At 41.5% G+C, this 22,510-nt stretch overlaps 2 protein-coding genes across 3 annotated transcripts; one reads left to right on the top strand and one right to left on the bottom strand.

The window, feature by feature from the left end:
* Positions 1-1,099: 1,099 nt before the first annotated feature.
* On the bottom strand, positions 1,100-7,696 carry lrrc40 (leucine rich repeat containing 40). The gene is made up of 15 exons (XM_042707007.1): positions 7,427-7,696; positions 7,040-7,221; positions 6,831-6,904; positions 6,543-6,672; positions 6,140-6,263; positions 5,807-5,949; positions 5,258-5,430; positions 4,540-4,630; positions 4,355-4,400; positions 4,138-4,243; positions 3,926-4,033; positions 3,497-3,607; positions 3,202-3,279; positions 2,939-3,124; positions 1,100-2,209 (listed from the first exon to the last, which is right to left on the bottom strand). Exons 1-15 carry the CDS (start codon positions 7,569-7,571, stop codon positions 2,104-2,106), a joined length of 1,803 nt encoding a protein of 600 aa, XP_042562941.1. The 5' UTR covers positions 7,572-7,696; the 3' UTR covers positions 1,100-2,103.
* Positions 7,697-7,797: 101 nt separating this feature from the next.
* Positions 7,798-21,344, top strand: LOC122132191 (serine/arginine-rich splicing factor 11-like). Of its 2 annotated transcripts, none has more exons than XM_042707009.1 (12): positions 7,798-8,302; positions 9,496-9,629; positions 12,036-12,145; positions 12,316-12,408; positions 12,620-12,669; positions 12,784-12,917; positions 13,128-13,209; positions 13,303-13,422; positions 13,779-13,868; positions 14,776-14,865; positions 19,859-20,069; positions 20,464-21,344. In XM_042707009.1, the coding sequence occupies exons 1-12, from the start codon at positions 8,181-8,183 to the stop codon at positions 20,671-20,673; spliced, it is 1,446 nt and encodes a 481-aa protein (XP_042562943.1). In that variant the 5' UTR covers positions 7,798-8,180; the 3' UTR covers positions 20,674-21,344. The 2 variants fall into 2 exon arrangements, with proteins under 2 accessions (XP_042562943.1, XP_042562942.1); XM_042707008.1 differs by having other exon boundaries at positions 7,803-8,302; positions 14,773-14,865.
* The last annotated feature ends 1,166 nt before the right edge of the window (positions 21,345-22,510 follow it).

Genomic DNA, 22,510 nt, shown 5'->3' with positions numbered 1-22,510 from the left:
TCTATTCGGGGAGATCCATTTTAAGCTTTAATGTTACAGCATGCCTACACTTTATGGAAACTGTTTTATTGTAGTTGTTTTAAGACACGTTTCACAGCATGTATATTGCTGGTTTGGGGATTGCTTCACAGGACCCTATATTGAAACTTGATCAATAATGTGGTTTTCATGGGAAAACTGATCATTATTCTCATGACTGGTGCCACAGCATTCCTGTTGTGAATATGAGCCCCATTGAAAAGTTTTATTTTGAATAATGTAGCAGTAGTTTTGAGAGATTTTGAACAAATCTGAGCACCTGAAATTGTATTGAAAAGCCCGTCTCCCTCCCCTCAAACATTAACTCCAAGTTAAGCTTGAACTATCAATCGAAATACCAGACACCAAACTCACGTTTGGAAAATATACACTTCAAATACTATTGTGAAAAAGTTTGATAATATAAATATTTTTATTAAATGTTTTCAGGTAATAATTTCTTAAAAAATATATTGATATACTTAGCTTTGCTCAAATTGTGAGATTTTATAAGGTTAACAGGAACAATGTATGGATGAGGAGTATTTAGGACACAAGAAGAAATGCTGTAGTATTCAACATGTAAAATTATTTCTACAGTACATGTGAATTTGTGTCATATAAACATATATATGTATATGAATATACAAAATTGTCATTTTTGTATGTGTTTAAAATACTATTAAATATAAAGCTTATATATGGTACTATTGAGTCTAATTGCAGTATTGATGTAAATACCTGTGAATGAAGACACATGGAGATAATTTATTCCTATAGATTGTGAATGTACACAAAGCTTCTGCAGTGTGGGGACTTCCTGGACTTGAAAGCTGCTTCATTTGGTTCCTTTTCTTTTTGTGAGTGTGTGTAAAAAGTCATTTTTTATCACGAGAAAGAAAAACCGTTCAGTTTAGTTAGGGTGGATTGAGTGACAACCTATCATACTATTTATTTGCACATGCAAGTTTAATCCTTCCAGTTTTATTTCTGAATTAACACAAAATGTGTAATTGATAAAAGGGTATATATATATATATACATTCTGTGTCTAGAATGCATTTTTCAGATGCCAACTGTACATATTTAAGATACATTTTATTAATAAAACTTTTGAAAAATGACAAAAAGTTAAATACTGTGCAGCAGATTACAGAGCCATTTTCGGCTTTGGGGAAGTACAGATTTTTTCAGTATCTAAGGGGTGTTTTGAATAATGTATGAAGGTCTTTATTGTAAAATTAATAAAACGTCACTATTGTTACCGTTTGTTACACTGTGGTCTTTGAATCAAGTAATACTACTTTCTGCATGTACATACTTTCATCAAACACATCTAAATGTCAATGTTTATATGTCAATATTTAAGATAAGCCATCATCCTAATAATAATGAGATGATTGAGATTATTTTCTACCAATCTGACATAACAAAATGTATACCATAATGTTGTTCAACAGACTCAGTTTTATTGACAGCTGTGACTTTTGACAAAATGCAAATTGCAAAATGTAGTCAACGTTATTTTGATCATGATTCAGTCACATTCAGTTTTTTTTCTCTTTCATATCATTTCATATGTATTTTAAGACGAGGTTTTTATTGTCATAAGCAAACTTTCAAACACGACCTAGGTGTAAAATCATGTCATAGGTACATAAGAGGCTGATCGTTAAAAACGAACAGCCGAACAGGAAAAGAACTGTCAATTACAGACCAAAGTGGCAGGAAGTGCTGAATAAGTGAGCGTGCACCAGTTTGTTTTGTCACAGAACAATGACATACATCAGGAAGTGCTGAATAAGTGAACGTGCACCAGTTTGTTTTGTCACAGAACAATGACACACATCCACTGTTCAACCACAATTCAATGTCAATCAATGGGAGTGGAAGCTGATGGTAAAAAAAAACACTGGATTATTGGCAAAAGAGCCATTGGTAGTGTTCAATGTCAGAATGTAAACGCAGTTCATTGTTTTATCTGAAGTGGAAAAAAGAGAAGAATGCATAATGCCTCAAACTACGATGTTTGATGATTACGAGGACATCACACTCTCACAGACATATTCTTGTGCGTAGTTAAGATCAGGTAGGAATTCTACTGCGCAGGTACTCCAGGATAGCATCGGTTCCTTTAGCCACGATCGCTGCTCTGGGATTTCGGAAAGGATTCCCATCCAGCATCAGAGCCCTGTTGGGGTACGGCAAGAAGGGGGTATTTTTTTTACGACTGAGTATTCAATAATTCAGGAATTGTTTGATTTACATGAAGTCCCAGCAACGGTGCATCATAACTATTTCATAAGGCCATGCTCTGGTGCAGTCCTAACTGGAGCACCAGTATGGGAGAGACACGGAGCTGGAGCTGGGGCTGGGGCTCTACCAGTGCCTTTACAGTAAGGGAGAGACACAGAGCTGGAGCTGGGGCTCTACCACAGGGCCTTTACAGTATGGGAGAGACACGGAGATGGGGCTGGGGCTCTACCAGTGCCTTTACAGTAAGGGAGAGACACAGAGCTGAGGCTGGGGCTCTACCACAGGGCCTTTACAGTAAGGGAGAGACACAGAGCTGGGGCTGGGGCTCTACCAGTGCCTTTACAGTAAGGGAGAGACACAGAGCTGGAGCTGGGGCTCTACCACAGGGCCTTTACAGTATGGGAGAGACACGGAGATGGGGCTGGGGCTCTACCACAGGGCCTTTACAGTATGGGAGAGACACGGAGATGGGGCTGGGGCTCTACCACAGGGCCTTTACAGTATGGGAGAGACACGGAGATGGGGCTGGGGCTGGGGCTCTACCACAGGGCCTTTACAGTATGGGAGAGACACGGAGATGGGGCTGGGGCTGGGGCTGGGGCTCTACCACAGGGCCTTTACATGAGCAGTGACGAGACGGAATGAAGACGGCTGCCATTCTTACCTGAGGCTGGTACAGTTGCCCAATTCTGGAGGCACCTGCAGGAGGTCATTGTTCTGCAGGTCTAATGTGGACAGTTTCTCCAGCATCTTCAACCCAACTGGGTCAACAGCACTGACTGTATTGTTACACATCAAAATGGTCTCCAGTGTGGCTATCTTGTATAGAACATCTGGGAAAGTCTTGAACCTATGAAAGGGTAAGAGATAATTAGTCTTTTGATCCCAGCATTTTTACTTAATGCAATATTGAAAGTGTGAAGTTACCTATTGAATGACAAAATGATGCTCCTTAGTTTGCCAAGACCCTCCAATTCTGGTGGCAGTGCAGTCAAAAAGTTGTTTCTGAGCACAAAAGACCTCATTGTTATTTACTTGTGTTATCTTACTCAGTGCTACCTCTGCCAACGATGATGTCAAATGTCTTCACATCAGCTTCTACTGATTTCCATCCAATCATTTCATACATTTTCACCCTTTCCCAATCCTCTTTACACACCTACAAGTGGTTTATATGTTATGTAATGCATACACCTTGAGCTGGTGATTCTGTATTGTTTACCTGAGATCTACGTAGTTCAGCTGCTTCAGCATACAGAAGTCCAGTGGGATGCTGGTCAGTTTGTTAAACCCAAGGTTGACATCACAGACGGTGTCCTTCAACTCAACAAGCCTTCAGATGAAAAACAGGCGGAATCAAGAATGGTGATTTAACGCATTCTAGCTTCTAAGAAGGTCCAGTTTTGAAGGACTATAGGTCACATACAGACCTCAGGTACAGAATACACCAGGGGTCCTCTACTACCATGCATTCTACAAGGACATGAAATTTCTACTGTGAAAACAGCCCACCGTCTACTCACACACACACAAACACACACAAACACACACACACACACACACACACACACACACAGTGAGGACCCCTAAGTACTGAACATCTTTATGACCTTGTTTCAAAAATGAGGCTGGAGGAACTGTAACCAAAGACCTGGGAGGCACTTCTGTCAGCTGGTTCTTGCAGAAGTTTACAGTGGCAACCTGACTTCCCCCAGCAGCGTCAAACACATCGTCAGGGACCATCGACTCCTGCTTTTCACTGTGGAACAATTAAGAGAGAAATTGTTTCCCTCATGCAATCTAAGATGACTTACAAGACGTCTTCAATTATTTTGACATACATACACACGCTAAAAATCATACCTATAATTTAAAGTCTTCAGTGTGTTGATAGAGTGAACATCTATCCTTGCTTGACTGGGCAGGGTCATGGCTGTTTTGGGTTGCTCTGCAGTACTACCGTCTGGCTCTTTTACAAGGGGGAAAAAAATATTCGTAAAACATATAAATACTGTAATCTGAACCATTGAAGTGACGTCCATCAGCTGAGCACACACGCGTTGAACTCTCACTGTCGTACCTTTGATGCGACTTCTTAGGTACTTCAGCAGTTCCCCAGTGCCTTTCTGAAAAGAGGAGACAGACATGAGGAGGCAAGTGAGCTGAGAGGCACAGCCGGGGCAAAACAGGGGGGTTGTTGTGTGGTCACCAGCGGCCAGCTGCTGAAGCCAGGCCAAGCAGCTGGGCGCTGAAGGATGCACTCACAGTCAGGAGGTCTCGGCGCACGCCCCTCAGAGGGTTTCCTTCCAGAGACACGCTCTTCAGATTGGGCAGGTTGCCAAGAGTGCAAGGCAGGCTGACTCATTCATTCAGAGGGGGGGGGGGGGGGGGGCGGAGAAAACAAAGAAGAAATGTTAACCACCAGCACCATCCAGCCAAGCACATGCTCCTTTTAACTCGGGATGCTGTGCTGTGTGATTGATGGGCGTACAGTGTTATGGCCAAATACATCAGTCAGGAGAAGAAGGGAATGAAAACATAAGAAAAGGTTTTTAGGCCTTACTGCTTTACGATAAAGGACATTTAGGATTTTTTTTCCTGGGTTGCAGAAATAGTTTAAGGAAAAGTACTTCATCGATGCATCATTATCATTATTATTAGTAGTAGTAGATGTAGTAGTAGTAGAAGCAGTAGTAGTAATGGCAATAGTAGTAGTAATAGTTGCAGTCGTAAGAATAGGAGTAGTAATAGTTGCAGTAGTAGTAGTACTATTAGTAGTTATAGGTGTAGTAGTAATCGCAGTAGTAGTAATTGCAGCAATAGTAGTAGTAGTAGTTATAGTAGTAATCTCAGTAGTTATAGTAGTAGTAGCAGCAGAAGTAGTAATCACAGTAGCAGTAGTAGTTATAGTAGTAGAAGCAGTAATACTATTAGTACTAGTAGCAGTAGTAGTATTAGTGATAAGGTAGGGGAACTGGGGCACCTGGTGATGTCATTGTTGGCGAGGTCCAGGCGCTCCAGGCCTTCCAGTAGAGTGACCTCGTCAGGCAGGACCTTCAGCTTGTTGTCCCTCAGCTCCAGGACACTGAGGGCACTCAGGTGTTTCATGTACTCGGCCTTCATTTCTTCTATCTGATTGTTCCCCATATGGAGTTCCTAGGAGACACACAATGATCTACCTTCTCTCTACCTCTATGAAATGACCCATAAGTCAAGGCCATTTAAAGGTTTAGTCCTTGATACTGGCGAAAGATTGGCTGTTGAGTTCAAATATCAACAATCAGCCAGTGCTCCTGAAGGAGTGTTACAGAGGATCCCTTGTTGCCGATTTGCTGGAATGAGAGTACCGTTCGGTCCCAAGTCACTCTTTGTTTCCCAGTAGTGAAAGATGCAGGAAGAACAGACCACAAATTGACAAAAAGTGTAACAGTTTATACTCAAGGACTACACATTTAAACATAACCTTAAATGAACTACATAGATAAACAGCTATAAACATGAGTAAATTATGAAATGAACTGTCCTGTCTTACTTTGAGGGTTTTGCACTGCGGCAGCTCTGGAAGGAATCGTAGTTTGTTGTGCCTCAGATACAGCAGCTCCAGTGACTCCATCTTGGCCATCACAGGGGGAATACTCTCCAGCTGATTCTTGGTGCAGTCCAGCATTCTCAGATCTAGGGAAGGCAAACAATTTACTTTCAAAATAAGGTAACTACATTACTTTCAAAATAAGGTAAATTCATTACACATTTAGACAATGTATACATTTTTATGTTTGCCTTTAGATTTCGTGTGAATTTGTCATATATTTCACATCTTATGTAGTTAATATAGGGTGCCCTTGAACTTGATGTGCATACTTACTCTTCATGTTACTGATTGCAGGAGATAGACTCTTTAACTTGTTGCAAGACAGATTGAGCTTAACCAACTTTGTCAGGTTGCCTAGACCATCTGGAACTTCTGCTAACTGATTGTTGGAGAGATCCTGTAATTCAAATATAATTTACAACATCAAGCATGGTTTGCATAGCATGGTTTGAGAGAAACATTCATGACTGAATTTATGCACTTAAAATGTTAACCACTGTTAGACCATTAACACCATTAACAACTACTCTAATAATAATAAAAATAACTTTCAGACCATATTGCACAGACTAAAATAGACACATGCAATCGTGAGGTAGAGAACTTATTCTAATAAATATTTATCCAATGACCCATTTGCCACAATTACACAATCACAAGTTAGAACCACACCCACTATTTCATCCAAATTGATCAACTGCGCAATTTCCTGTGGAAGGCCCTCCAGTTGATTCTGCTGCAGGTGAAGACTTCGGAGGTTTGTCAGTCCCCATAGCTCCAAAGGCAGCTCTTTCAACTTATTATGACTGAAGACATTGAACAAAAAAGATGATGGCCATGTTGTGTAGGCTACCTGCCAAGTGTATTTAAGGATGCCAAGACCCATGCAAACAAAATGAATCGGACTTAATAGCTTAAATCGTGCTCAGTGCATCGAAAACATTGTGCAGTGACATAAACCTACCTTAGAACAAGTTTCTGAAGTTGATCCAATTCACCTATTTCTTTGGGTAATGTAGTGAGTTGATTGTCATGGACCTTAAAATTGAGAAAATTCAATATTGCTGAAAAGGTCATTGGGCAATATCCATGTGCATTGAAAAAATATTCTACATCAAACCAATGAATCCCTGAGGCAGTCAGCATCAGTAGCTATTTCCGTAACTTACTTACATCTAAAACAACAAGAGCTGGCAGCAGCTTTACATCTTCTGACAGAGCATCGAGCTTGTTTGATGAGAGGATAAGCTTGGTTAGATCTGTTTGTTCCCACCACCGATCGTCTGCACCGAAAGATACATTTTGATTGGCCTCCTCAGGTGTGTCTAAGTTAAGCCTCCAGACGCGGAGTGGAACTGCAAATCAAGTTAATATGAAGAAAATGGAATGTTATGCACACAGAACAGGGCTGTTTTTTTTATATATATATATATATCTAGGATATGCCAAATAAACAAACACAACAACCGCTGTTACTGTAACATTGATTTTTATAGCTAACGTTAATTCACTCCAGTCACACGTAGCTGGCATTTACTTGCGGTGTGCCATTTACCTTACCTTCAGTCAAACCCTTTCCCGATAGATTTAACTGCCCACTTTTTCTAGCTGCTTTTAATAGGCCGTTAGGAATAGGCGAAACTTGTGTTTCCGTCCTAAACCCAGCCCTGGAATCGGCTATTCCGCCTCTTTTAAAACGGGACATTTGGTAAATCTGTCAATTACTCGAAAAACACTTTAATACAGATGCAGCCTCTGCTACGTTATTTGTGCTAACAACTGCTGATAGCATTTGCCGCGCCTGGTGGCGTACTGTCAAACGTCATTAATGTGTTCCGCTTTTGTTAATAAGAGTTCTTTTGGTAAAGTAATCCACAGAAATGTATATTTTATAGATAATAACGTTACTGTTATACTATTAGCTTGCGGTCATTAACTCATTGATGTTTATATTTAGTTGGTGTTGGTGACTGTTTTCGAAACTGCATAGTCACTCCACAACAAAATATAAGACTTTTATCTTGAAACGACAGATGAGGTTCAACCAAGTTCAACTGTCGAAAGTCACGCTTTGCTGTTAGGGGAAGGCCGCTAAAAGCATTGCTGTTAATTTGCAGGCCGCAATTTTGTTACTAGTTGGCATGCAAGTGCAATTACAACACTAGAGTACACAAACGACACTAGCTGTCTAGCGATATCGTTTTATTTGGTCTAAGTTAGTAGATACACTGCTACATAGCTAGTCTGGTTGCTGATATTGTTGGCTAGGCAGGCTAGCTAACATTAGCCATCGGCGACCAGCAAGGGAACGAAAATGAGCTCAACTACTAACGTAATTCAGGTGACAAATGTGTCTCCAAGCACAACCTCTGAACAGATGAGAACACTCTTTGGATTCCTGGGGAATATCGAAGAGTTGAAGCTGTTTCCACCTGAGTGAGTATTTTAGAACCAGCATTTATTTGGTTGACGGAAGGAATAGCTTGCTAGCAGTGAGTGAGTGCTAACGTCAGTTTGCCTAGCTAGCTAACCCAGCCATCATAGCTGACTTTAACTGGGTGATGTTGATCCTGAGGAATTGCCTGAAGTGATCTCATTAACAGTTAACGTTTACTTTGCTAGCGAACATAAACGATGACCCAGTCTAACGTTGAAACCTGGCGTAATTTAGATATACATGTATTTATTATTAATACATGTGTAAACTAACCTAGATTTATGTATCGATACCAGTTGTACTTTAAAAGTCACTGAGACCAAGCAGACGTCAATGCAAGCAATCTGTCGCCAGCCCGTGTTGTCGATCCAAACACTTTCATTATCGCTTGTTTTAGATTTATGTACTAGCCCTTGATACTGAAGTTGTCCAGTCTTGGCTTGGCTTATAATATTTAGATAGCTATGATTATATAGCGTGCTTGCTTGCAAGTTACTCTGCCTGTGCGCTAACGTTAGATCTGCATAGGTTACAAATAACTCTTGCTATTGAGTAATACACATTGTACATGAAATAACGCCAGTTGGAGATTGGTAAAGGTAAGTGAGTTAGCTGTCTTAATCTGGCTACCTAGCAATGGTCATATCTGTTTAGGTAGTTATGAGGGTATTTTGCACGAGACGACTGTCTTAATATTCAAGGTAATGTTAATGAGTGCATGTAGAAACTTAGGGTAAAATGACCATGCCTGACACTACTTGGGAGTAACGCTAGGTCATTGAGTGAAGGTTGTAGCCTGCTGAGAATATAAATTGACAGTTGAAAAAGGTTAGTTTTGGTGCGACGGCAAAGAGCTAACATATGTATTTTGTGCTTTTGCTGTTTTTCACCTGTCGAATAAATCTGGCTGCACGTCATAACTGCAGTTAAGGTAGGACGTCCAAGACCCCCTGGGCCCCTGGGACATCATTGGCCAAACCAAGACAGCTTGACTGGGGATTCAATGATTTGCTTTTGGTTGTTGAATGTCTAGTGTATCCTAAGTACAGTAGACAACAAAGTAGTTTATGAAATGATTCCTGGCATTCATATATTTTACACAGCCTTGTTTTTAAACCTCTTGTTTGAGTTACCGGAAATACTGAAGAACCTTGTGTGTATTTCTTGCAAAAGCTTTTATATTTTCTTCCAGTGATTCTCCCTTGCCTGTGACTTCACGTGTCTGTTTTGTAAAGTTCCTCGAGTCTGAATCGGTTGGCGTATCCCAGCACTTGACTAACACAGTCTTCGTGGACAGAGCCTTGATTGTCGTCCCATTTGCTGAAGGTAGGTGTTTCTCCTGACGTGGCTGACTAGATTTGTGTCAAAGAAATGCATGCTGGGAGAGGGACTCCAATCATAACTTGTATTCTGTCCATTCCAAGTATTGCACTCTTTGAGAATCAAAACTAGCCTTGGTAATACCAAAGCATGTTGATTGTCTTAAAGTAACATTATGCAACAATTTGACACTTTTTGAGGTATGGTTTTATAGGCAGCCAGTGATGGTACCATCCTCAAATTCATTTTGATAGCACATGGTTATGTGAAGGACAGATAAACACCTGTGTCTTTCCCACTAGCCATCCAGGATATGCCCTATGTAGTTCTGTATACCGGGCTGGAACACCCTGCAAAAATGGAAGAAAAGCTTTCTCAGCATGACATTGCCAGCTATACTGCCAAAAGACACCAGTTAGTGTGTTGGCAAGCTTCTATCAGTGGTAACTGGGCTGTTGGTGGGGTTTGCAAGGTTTTTGCCTGCCTTTTAGATAGATAGCTTGCTAGTTTTGGAACATAACTTCTTATTGCTGCTTTAATCTCCCGTGTACGTCACTTTGGATAAAAGCGTCTGCTAAATGTCTAAATGTAATGTAAATGTAATATCACTTAGTAGGGCTTTGCTGAAAACACTATATTGTGTCAAATCTTTGGTCTAAATGGGACCCACTTCGTACGAAGAAAGGAAGGAGAGAGACAGACCCCCTGGCTCCCACATACAGCACGTCTCACCCGTTGTTGCATTTTATACCTTGTGCTCAACTGTTTCTCTTTGTCATTTGTGTGTAATTTTTGTAGCAGACAAGAACATTTAGTCTCCAGGTGTGCCCACTGAGGATTGTAAAACTTAAAGGGCGGCATACCTTCAACTCAGACGTTATCTTGTTGTAAACAGGCATTCTTTCTCTGATTTATCACATCATAAAGACATAGCGATCAGATCATTATGGCATCCTACCAGCTTGGAGTTGGACGGGGTGCACGTAGAGGTTAAGAGGCACACAAGCATAATCTTTAACCAGAAGAAAGACTCATTTGTTTTATATTTCCAATAATAAGTTGAAGAGCATGCACAACTACACTAAATGGTGTGGTGTTAGGTTCAGGTGAAACGAATCTCTGCATGTTTGTTATGCTGTTCTTTTGGACGAGGTTGGTATTAAGATGATAACCCTCCATGCTCCCCAGGGGACCTTTGTCTGAAAGCATTTCTGCAGTAGTTTGGATTCGTTTCATCTGCATAGCTGTTTCTGTGTTCTCTCACGCCCTCTAATATCTGCACTAATAAAGCAAGCGAGACTATGGTCAAAGCATTGTAAATGCAGTAGAATGTTTTAAGTGATCCTCTCCACATGATCCAGAGGCGTGGATACAGCGAAAGATGTTCTTAACGGTGGTTTTCTTTTTTTGTTGTTGTGTTTTACAGTTCTTTTTCCTGGTTCTGCCAGTCCTAAATACCTGGCCCGCGCAGAAAATACCACCCAACCGTTTTGTCTGCAGCTTGTCCCGTTTCTCAAGTGTTCTCTGTCTTTGTTGTGTTCTTCACACACAAAAAAACAAACAAAAACAAAAAAAAAAGATTTAAATTAAATTGATTTCAGATCCCACATACAACCACGGATCTCATTCATCTCACAAAACGTCCATGTTTTTGTTCACCTCTTCTGCTGTCTCTTCTCTTTAGCACATGGTCCACACTGTGATATCAGTTAAAGGGCTTTTGCTGGCCTTGATTGCTTAGACTCAAGGCAGTGCCATGTCTCTTCTCATTCAGAGCATGGACTAAATGCTTTTACTTAAAAAAAAAATAAAAAAATAGCAAGCAGTTGTGTGTTTGGGGCTGTACAGAGTGTGCATCTGTTTTTCCTTTTTTTTTTTTTATAGTTTCATTTTAACCTTGTATGTAAGTACTGGCAACATTAATACCAGCAAAAGCCCAATACATAATAATTAGTCTTATGTCTCTCTGTAATGGTAAGTTTTAGCCTATAGTCATGCATTTTGAATTTGCTGTGTTACTCCGAAGTTATAAACCCTGTTTTGTCTATCTTGATGTGTTTGTGTGCTTTGTAGCGAAGCAGCCGACGCGAATCGCTTGTTCATAAAACATCTTATGAAACTTGAGAGCACATCCCACTGGACAGCCGGCTGTGCTTGCTTTCATTTGGTTCATGACTTAAAAAAACAAGTTCAGGTGATAACATCTTGGCAGTGTGTTTAGTGACATTTTGTGTAGTACTATGCAATCGTACTGTTTATCAGGGACCCAGTTTTGATCTCAGAGCAAATGTGTAAATGTGTAGAACCTGTCTGAGGAGACCCTTTTTGCGGGTCTGTGTGTGTGTCTGTCTGTCTTTATAACCAACAAGTGCAGGGGTGTGTGTTAATTCTTTCTCTTATGGTTCCCTATAGGTGTGATTCCTGACGAATCGAAAGCTCTGTCACTTCTAGCACCAGCCAATGCTGTCGCAGGATTACTACCAGGAGGAGGGCTCTTGCCCACTCCAAACCCAATGGCATCAGTGAGTCTGAAACGGTTTTATACATATTTATCTGTTCATCTAAACTCAAATACCCGTATCCATACATTTTGATGCAGTTGTACTTAGTTAGCCTGAGTTAGCTTAGTGCTTTGTTAGCTTACTTCCTGCTGTCAGAGCCTGCAAGCTCTCATGGGATATCTGTGCTGCAGATGGGAGGTGTTCCTCTTGGCGGTCTCGGAGGCCCCAACATGGACCCCACCATGGCAGCTCTGGGGATGACTGGGCCCAACATGAACCCCCAGGTAAGAAATACTGGGTGCTGTATGTTGACCTGTATGGGCTTTGAGATTTTGTAATTCAGCATTCATTTGAAACATAGTTAAGTGTTGCTTATTCAGCATTTTAATACACATACAGGTAACAGTGTTTTTTTTTCTTTTTTGACTGATGGACTGAACTATGTGCAGTGAAAACATTATACTGTGACTTACTATAATTTTCATGTGTCTCCAGTCCCTATCAGCCGACCAGCTTCTGAAGCTGATGACATCTGTGGATCCTAAGTAAGTAATAAAAGTCTGATAACCTCAAACATCAGTACCATACACTTAATAACACTGTCATTCAGTTGTTTAACCATTATTCAGTAGTTCAATTATTCTTTCTAAACTGCCCAGGTTGAATCAAATGGCAGCTGGATTGAATATGAACCCTAATCTGAAGGCCGATGCAGCAAACAAGGAGATTGAGGAGGCCATGAAGAGGGTCAGGGAAGCACAGTCGTTGATCTCCGCCGCCATTGAGCCTGGAAGTGAGTTGGTCTTTTGTTTGGTGGTTTGTCTCGAGAGCTAATTGAGAAAGTCCTGTCTGGGTCTGAAAGGGGTGTTTGGGCATTTATGTAAGACTGTGTAATCTCTTGATTGTACAGTATAATCTTGAGGATATCTTTGGATTTTGTTGACAAATCAGACATCATTGCTTTCAATTGAGCGAAAAAAAAAAAAAAAATCTTCACTTGCAGACAAGAAAGACGACAAACGGAAACATTCTAGATCCAGGTCAAGGTCACGACGAAGAAGGTCTCGTTCTCGTTCAAGACACAGGTAACTGTTGTCCTATCACAACCCTGTTTAAGTTTGAATGCCATATGCTTGTGTTCCTGCCCTATGTTGAGCCATATTGTCCCCCCATCACAGGCGCTCAAAGAGCAGGTCGCGACGGCGGTCACGCTCAAGAAGCAGGAGGAAGTCGAAGAGTCCCAGGAGGAGGAGGTCTCACTCAAAGGACCGGGGCAGACGATCCCACAGCAGGTCCAGGTGGGTTCCTTTGAGTTGTGGTCCATCTGACCAAGCCACTTCTGTGGATAAGTAATATTGCTGTATAAGTAATTTGACTGCAGTCAGTAAGTAATTAGTATGCTTATTTAGTTTATTTTGTATGTTGATAATGTTTATTTGTTATTTATTTAGGGAATGAGTTCATAAACTGTCAAATTAAAAAATATATAATAAATAAAATAAAATAAAAACGCTACAGTACATTTTAATGATATACTACATAATGTAATATTAAAAAATATTCCCTTCTGGTTGTAAAGTAATAGCACAAGTCTGGTAAAATGTCCTTTTGGAGGATGCTGTCAGATCTTAAATCTTGATGCACTGACTTTCAGGGACAGGAGGAAAGATGAAAAGGTTCGCAAGCGCTCCAAAACTCCGCCGAAGAGCTACAGCAGCGGACGACGATCTCGGAGCATCAGTCGGTAAGGGAGAGACTATCTCACTTCTGCACTTCTGTCAGTTTTATGCCAGGTCCATTAACAAAAAGGTTTCTTAGACAGATGGACCTTCTCAGAACATGACCTTCTTTTCAATGTCTGTAGTCCTGGAAGAAAATTGCCTATTTATTAGGGCTGAACGATTAATTGCATTTGCGATTTAATCGCGATATGATAGAACGCGATTTTCTAACCGCAACGTTCGCGATTAAAAACGTGATCTAAAAAAATTTTAAAATAATTATAATTCTTTTTTTTTTTTTATTAAGATGGTAAATTTTGCACACAGTGTTTAAAAAGTGCATGCCTTGTGTTTATTCTTACAATGACTTTGTTTAAATTACTTAAATGCACAGTGGCAAAGCCACCGATTTGTTGTTGTTGTTTGATTCTGTAATGAGCAGTTAAATCAAAATTTAAATTGTGGGAAATAATATTTTACACTAAATGTATCTAATATTGTGTTGGTCATATTGAAATCATTCATTACGATTTGTTGGGAAAAAAATTAGGATAAAATAAAAAAAATCGCATATTAAATCGCAATCGCAATATTGGGGGGGAAAATCGCAATTAGATTATTTCCCCAAATCGTTCAGCCCTACTATTTATTCTTTCTTCAGACATGTTTTTAATCTTTTAATAAAAAATAAATAAAAAAAACGTACCTTATCCATGTCTTTTTTTTGTTGTTGTTTTTTTCAAAACTCACATCCTCTGAAGAATTGTTAGATTATGATTTCTTAACTAGTTGTAGTTAACTCTTAGCATTCTGAGAAATGTCTGTGGAGATAATCCTTAGGAAACATTCTGTAAAATCCTAGGCCTTTGAAAAGTAGGTCACAGTTCAGCCTCTCCTGACATCCAGCAATCGTTTGTTTCCCTTCAGAAGACGGCACAGGAAGAGCCGCAGCATCTCCAGATCACCCAAAAAGTCTCGCTCGCCACGAAAGAAGCTGTCCAGGTCCCCCTCACCCAGAAGGTAAGCAAAAATCCTGGACTAAGTGGGTCACAAGGTACCGTTGACATCACAGGTGTTCCAGTGGCTCATCTGCAAGAGTAAATGTGGTGGTAACGGTACTGAGATCATGGGTTCAATACCCAGAGAGAAAACATACCTATAGAATAGGTCAACTCTACCACATTGAATACTATATTATAATACTATGTTAGACCAGGGTTTTTCCTGGGTCAAAATGGGTCTTCGGTGCTCAAAAAAATAAAATTGCCCGCTACGCGCGCACAGTCGGTGTTACCATGTCACCTTATTAGCTTACATTTTACCATTTCATAAATAATGGAGGATATGCTTGAGGAAACCATTTTGCTTGCACTTTAGATTAAAATAGATAGGCTAATACATTCACAATAGTCCAAGCCCCATGGTGCTATCATGTATGGTTCAAAGATTATCAAGGTTTACCTCTTTACATATATAAGCAAACTACTGAAATGTATATCAATAGAATCTAGAACTAACCAGTGGTCAGAAATGGAACACACAAATTATGAAATTCAAGTTTATCTATTATTACTATTCATTTTTATTATACAAACCTACATACCATTCTTTTTGTTTTTATTATTAAAACTGTCCACACATATGTTTAATAGTGTGTTTCTATTGGCCCACCAATGGAGGCTGCGTTGGAAATCAAACTTTTGTCAGCATTTTGAGTGGAAATTTAATTTGCATTTGTACAGGTGTATTCGTGCACGTCGGGCTGGCCCTCGCAGCGGAACGACAGTTTACAACCGCACCGGTTTATCAATGATAATATTAATATTATTATATTCGAGATGCAACGCAAATCTATCCGCTCTCCTCAGAACGAGCTGAGCTTTCATTGATAAACCAATGCGGTTGTCTGCCTCTCCCGAGGCCCCCGCGGTCTACTGGTACTCGTTCAAACGGGTAGACAAATCAAATAATAGCCTACACCTGTGTAGGTCCTCAACATAGCAGATATTTTAATACATTGAAAGCCATGAATACTGAAAATGGCCGACTGATGAAGTTAGGATGCATACGCAAGTTGAGTGATGGCAGCTGGCCGCTCTGTCCAATCGCGCACCTCACAGTTGCGTACTGATCAGACAAGACGACACGCTTATCAACTCGATTACTATTGATCAAAACAGAAGGAGGGTTTCGGCTGTAGCCTATACTTGAAACATACTATTGAGAACATATTCGCTGACATGCATTGCACGCGTGATGAATTGTGGCTTAATGGTGTTTTGAGCCCTCACTGTCGACTTCAAGGCGGCAGCTGCCTAGAAGGCGCTCCTAGCTTGCCACTTTAGAGAAGACGTTGGTTTGAATTTGAGCAAGCCGCTAGCTAGCAGTTGTCTACACTTGCTTAAAAATCTAATTACAGTAGATTCATGCTAGCATTGCGCTAAATAATTAGACAGCTAACATGAATTAGTGGTGTTAACATAAAATCAGTTATTGTATATCATATGGCATTAATATTATTCTAAAACACCTTCACTAGTTGTTTTAACCAGATTTGTAAGCAGGTTGAAAACAACATTTTTGAAGTAAAGTGCCTTGGTTTAAAACAGCTAAAAGCTAGCTACATTAAGTTGCTTGCTCAAATCTCAAATTCAAACCAACGTCAACGAAGTCGACGGTGAGGGCTCAAAACACCATTAAGTTGAATTGCGCCATGAATGACAGCTTTTTTTTTTTTTTTTTTTTTTGCCTTAGGCGCTCTGGATTTGTCCAGCTGACCCAGATGACCCAGCTCGCATATGGGTCCTGGAATGTGATAAAAATATAAGAGTTATAAAATAATCTGCTTCTCGCCTCGTGAAACCCAGTACACAAACACCAAGCCTACTCGCCACTAGGCCCTGATCGCAAAGCACGCTGTGCAAACGATGGTGCAGTGACACCCAACAATAAAAGAGCAAGAACGTATGACAATTGGACCAATCAGCAGCTAAACAGATCTGCTTTATATCTAAGCCATGAAATAATGCCCACAAGTTCGTCATAGAGTGGCCGTATACTTGTGGCAAGCTTACACCTTTCCTCTCATAGGAGGCTTTAATGCCTGCACAATCCAGTGTGAAAGATGTTGTTTTGTCAAAGACTGACCCAGTGCGGGTTGAGCAAAGCATACAAACAGTTGGTCAGATGATCTGAACTTCCTTGACCTGTCCATACAAGTACATAAAGCCCACACTGGACATAAGCCGTGCTTCTTCTTACCTCATCGAAGGAAAACGGTGTGAGGGTAAAGAGAAGCTAGCTTGATATATCCGGAAGGGTGAGCTGCGTCACAACCTTGGGCACCAAAGTCTGTGGTGAGTGCATAAGGGACTCGCTGAGAGTTTAGCTGTTACAAGAGCCAAAAGCAGTGCCCCTTTATATGAGAGGAATTTGATAAAGGTGATTGCAGAGAGCGTCCAGGGAGAGATCCCATTGTGGGACTAAAGACTGTGAGGCTGACCTGAGGCAGTACCCTTCTTAGAAAACGAGTGGCCAAAGCACGTGTATCTGGTGACACATTGAAACCTAAATGACGAATAGAAATGGCCGCCAGTTAACTCCTTTAATGTGGAATGCCCTCTTCAAACAGTTCCTGTAGAAAAGACAAAATCGCTCCAATTGAAGACCGAATGGGCAACAGCCTCTTGGTGAAGCACCACGATTCAAATCTCTTCCAATTAAGTCTGGATGAACTTGTAGTGAAAGATTCTCTACAGCCTTGAATAGTGGCAACAACAGTTGGATCAAGTTTATCTTCTTTAGGAGAAAGGCCCACCCACAGCTCTGGTCTGGGAAGAAATCTCTCCTTTCGCCTGCAAGAATAGGACAGCAAATCATTTTGACAACCTCACGGCGGAGAGACCATTCTGACGAGTGCAGATCCCCCCCCCCCCCCGTGACGGGAGCTTTGCCCACTGGTTCAGACACCCTGGTGCTCGCTTTGGGTGTGAAGTCTCCAGGAGCGGGTGCCACAGGTACAACACCTGTGGTGTTATCTGTACGCACCAGAACATGAATTCCCCTCAGATATAACAGAAAGAGAGAAGTACCATATACAGGTTGAAGAGTTTATTTGAAACAATCTCACAGGTGACCACGCTCCGTTCACTGTTCGTCCCTCAAAAACCACTTCCCAATCTATCGGTGATGCGTCTGCTGTCACCACCCTGCACATCATAACGATGCCCATGGGGAGGACATTGGGAGTCTGCCAGGTGCGCAGGCCAAAGAGAAGCGCTGCATTATCATGACTCGTCTCGCAAGGGGAATGTTGTGTGAGGGACAGATCCTTCATGTGCAGCATGGCGAGGGGAATCGTAGAGGCCATGAGACCGAGGAGGCGAAGACAGTCGAGGAACGAATTGTGTGTCCCCTTCGGAAAAAAGAGAGACAGACAGGAAATGAAGGTCTGGAATCAGTCCTCTTGTGAGGGAAGTTCTGTAGGACAGGGAGTCCAACGTCAGCCTTAGGAACATAATGTGTGTAGGAGCAAACCCCACTCCTTTGGATATTTACAGTGAAGCCCAGCCAAACATTGTGAGAGCACAGAGCCTGTGTCTGGCACCCTGTTGAGAGCTTGTGCAAGAAGTCAGTCATCGGACACTTTTTCCGAAGTGACAGACTTGCGCTGCATTAAATACCTCAATAACGCTATTTACCCCAGAGCATCTCGCATTATACTTCTGTACTTGAGACCAGCTTGTCTGTATTTTACCTGCAATAAACCAAGCAAAACAACCATGTGCTTGATGTTTGACTGTGTTAGGAAAGTTGTTGACTTGCTAGTTTGTTATAGTATCAAAGTAATTTGCGCTAGCATCTTGTTAGCGATTAGCAATTCCTTCGTTGTGTTGCTCTAAGAAAGTCCTTAATGTGTTGTAATTATTAGACATATCTGACGGCACCCACAATTACAGTTTCACAAAACAGGGAATTGTTTGCAGCACCTTTAACTATAGAGCACAACGGAGTAATTGCTAATCGCTAACGAGATGCTAGCGGCGAAACCTGTTGAAATTTGCTAACTTGCAGGATACCGGCAGGCAGGTGTAGCTAAAACTACAGCTTAGTCTCTTAATATTGTGCCTAAAAGGACACTACGTAACCTGGAAACTTTTTGGCTATCAGTCAGATAGTCTCAAGAGTTGTTCGAAAGCCATCAGATACTTTTTAGTCGCTTAATATTGGCTGCCGGTCTCCTGTAAGTAGGCACATAGGCTTAGCCGCTAGCATCTCGTTAGCGATTAGCAATTCCACCGTTGTGCAACAATATTAAGCGACTTAAAAGTAGCTGATGGCTTTCGAACGACTTTTGAGGCTCACTGACTGATAGCCAAAAGGCGTCCGGGTTACGTAGTGTCCGTTTAGGCACAATATTAAGCGACTAAAAAGTAGCTGATGGCTTTCGAACGACTCTTGAGGCTCACTGACTGATAGCCTAAAGGCGTCCGGGTTACGTAATGTCCGGGTTACGTAATGCTAGCGTTGGTATAGCAACTGTCACTCAAGAGTCGTTCGAAAGCCATTATGACGTCGCCCGGACCCCTTTAGGTGCCCGGACACCTTTTGCCATGACAGCTCCACAATTTGGACAGTTAAGCTGCATCAGCATAGTAAGTAAAGCTAAGATAAGAAATAAGAGTAGGCTAGCTTGAAAGAGTAGAATTGCTAGTTCTGCCACAGGCTAGCTATGATGGGGCGAGGGCGGACAATGGGCATTGGGTTATTGAGCTCATGACCAGGGTGGAGTTAGGCTCCTCCACTGCCCAGTCGTTGCCTGCCTAAAGACTTGATTGTTGGTGTTTCAGCAACTTGCATACATGCATCTAGTTCGCCATTTGTGAGCGGTGTCTCACAAAGTGACAGAAGGGGAACTATACTGTAAAATGCTCTGGATTAAAAACGTCTGCTAAATGTGTAAATGTAATCCATCCAGCGTGACCTCTCCAACCTTGTGTTGTGTTGTACGTAGGCACAAGAAGGAGAAGAAGAAGGACAAGGAGCGCGATCGGGAGCGAGACAGGAAGGAGGACAGAGACCGCAGCCGGGACAAACGGGATCGCTCGCCCAGCAAGAAGAAGAGCAGAGACAAGGACAAGGAGAAGGACAAAGAGAAGGACAAGGACAAAGAGAAGGACAAGGATAGGGAGCGCAAGTCCGACAGTGAGAAAGGAGACGTCAAGGTAATGCAACGTGAGTGGCTGCATGTCACTCACTGGTTGGAGCAGTGGGCTTGGGTTTTTATTGAAACATGCCTGGCAGTCACCAAGAGATAGTATGTTCTTTTTATGCTTTTTAACTGTTTATAATGGATTTGTTTCTGAATTGGTACGTACAAACAATTATAAGCATAATGTGGTCTAGGACTGCATCTTTGTTCTTTCTTGTGTTTTTGTGCATTTATTTACATTTGTCAGAGCTTCACAAAGATAAACAAATGCAAAAAAAATGTTGAATAGTTGAAACAATAATGGTCTTTTCTTAGCCTCTCTGAATGCCAACTTGCTCAAAAAACTCCTTTTAAATTGACAATTTGCTTCTAGGATCTGTAAAAGTATGTCTTTTTCTGGTTGCTAGGTGACCAGAGATTATGACGAAGAAGAGCAGGGATACGACAGCAACAAAGAGGGGGAGGAAGAGCAGGACAAAGGCTCTGACTCAGCTCACTCGCCCCAATCCCAGGAGCCCTTGCAGGAAAACCCAGAGGAGGAGGAAGAGGAGGCAGACAAGGGCTCCGAGGGCTCCAGCGAGGACCAGCAGGACGAGGACATGGAGATGAGCGACTGAAAGCCACAATCACCATGACAGCCACCCCATAGCCCCCTTACCCCCCTTTTACCATGCACCCAGCCCCACCCCATTCTCAACCATTACTGGACACGCAGGTTACCCTGCCGTCTTCTTAAATACCATATCATGCGCTTTTGGGATTTTTAAAGCCAGTGATCTCGTCTTCCCCCATTACAGAGGGAGGATGCCATACTGTTCTACTGTACATCTGATTAGTAAGTTACCTTATAGCATGTTCAAAACGATTTGCGTATTTGTATATATGAGGATGAATTAAAAAACAGTTGTGGTACAGAAGAAATCCAATTGAATTTATAAATGGTTAATGACGAGGGTGTGTGTGAGGAGTGCTTATTCATGCTTGCTTCTTGTAGTATATGAGGGGCCTATGTTATTCAAGACTGAATGTGTTTCTACGGTATTCAGCTTAAGACTATTAATGAAAACTGTACAATGAGACAAGTAACAGGTAATTTCCTCCAGACATTCTAGTTGATTGCTAAACTTTCTTTGGTAGAATGTAGAATGATCTGGCTTTTTTCTCTGACAGAATTAATCTTTTTTTTGTTTTCCTCCTTCCATTTCCTGTTTGTAAAAATGGTTGTTAATTAGGTAGCACTTATTGCAACATGTTTTACCATGAAATTAAAAAACAAAAATTCAAATTACATCTGTTTCCTCTTTTACGGTGCAAATAACCAGGTGACTCCTGTGATGACCACCTTTATCCAGGCGTATCAGTGCTGCCCTACACATTAACATGGTCAGAAATCTGTAGCTGATGCAAAACCAGTAACCAGAAAAATGCTTTATGCTTTTCCTTAGAAACAGCCCTTAACTCATCTTCAACATTAGAATAAGTGTGCTTTAACATCAAGAAAAAAAAATATGCTTTGGTCTCACTTGTGACTCATTCCACATTGAGTACTGGGAAAAAAACAGGAGAGGAGGAGCCTTATTTTTCCTTAGTTGCATGAACAGTTTTATTAAGTACAAGTTCTTATGAAAAAGTGGCAGGAGTGTGTGCATACAACTTGTGTGTACAGTGCGGCCAGCCTGCTGTGTGGTGTGTGTGTGTGTGTGTGATGCGTGATGTGTGTCCCTGGCAGCTGGAGAAAGGCGCAAGCCAGGGCCTGTGAAGCTCAAAGCCACAGCACTAACTAACCAGCCCAGAGGCCACTGGATGCAGGGCCGCATCTGGGCCGGATGTGGGCCGAACTCGGTCCAGAGTCAGTGACACAGGGGTGTATAAAGCGCACAGGTGGGCCCCCATAGAGGAAAAGCTAGCAATTCAAATTACTTTTTTTTTTTTGTGCCTTTTCTCAAAGTATTTGGCTCACTAACCTGTAGTGAGAAGACTAAGCAATAGCTGTTAAATATGAAACAGGTGAAGGTAAAAAGTTTAATGAATATGCAGGTAGGGGAAAATCGTTCAGCGACAGCAGAGGGTATTACGATGTGAGTTTCGCTGGTGCTTCAACAGTATCCCAAAGCATTCAGCAAAAGCATGTTTGTGTTGATAATACAGTCCCGGCACCCGATACACTACTGTTAAATCTCTTAAACACTTCATGTTAGCTTTACAGATGTAAGCATTACAAAGTTTCATTCTAAGTTGTTATTCTCCATTAACTATGCTGGCGTCCATCTGACACAAAAGTAAACACAGTTAATAGACTGGCTTAGAAACCTCACTCTCCACAGATCCACCTGATTGCTCAGTAAGCGACTGTCAGGATGCAGTTCCCACCAGAGCCTACCCCTCCAGGTTATGAATCCCCACAGTGCTTTTGCACGGAAAAGGGGACATTAAACAATGCGTATACACACACAT

This window comes from Clupea harengus, unplaced genomic scaffold (assembly GCF_900700415.2).
Source record: "Clupea harengus unplaced genomic scaffold, Ch_v2.0.2, whole genome shotgun sequence".
NCBI lineage: Eukaryota > Metazoa > Chordata > Actinopteri > Clupeiformes > Clupeidae > Clupea > Clupea harengus.
Note: the sequence above shows the minus strand (reverse complement) of the source record. Positions and strands in the feature narration are given on the sequence as shown.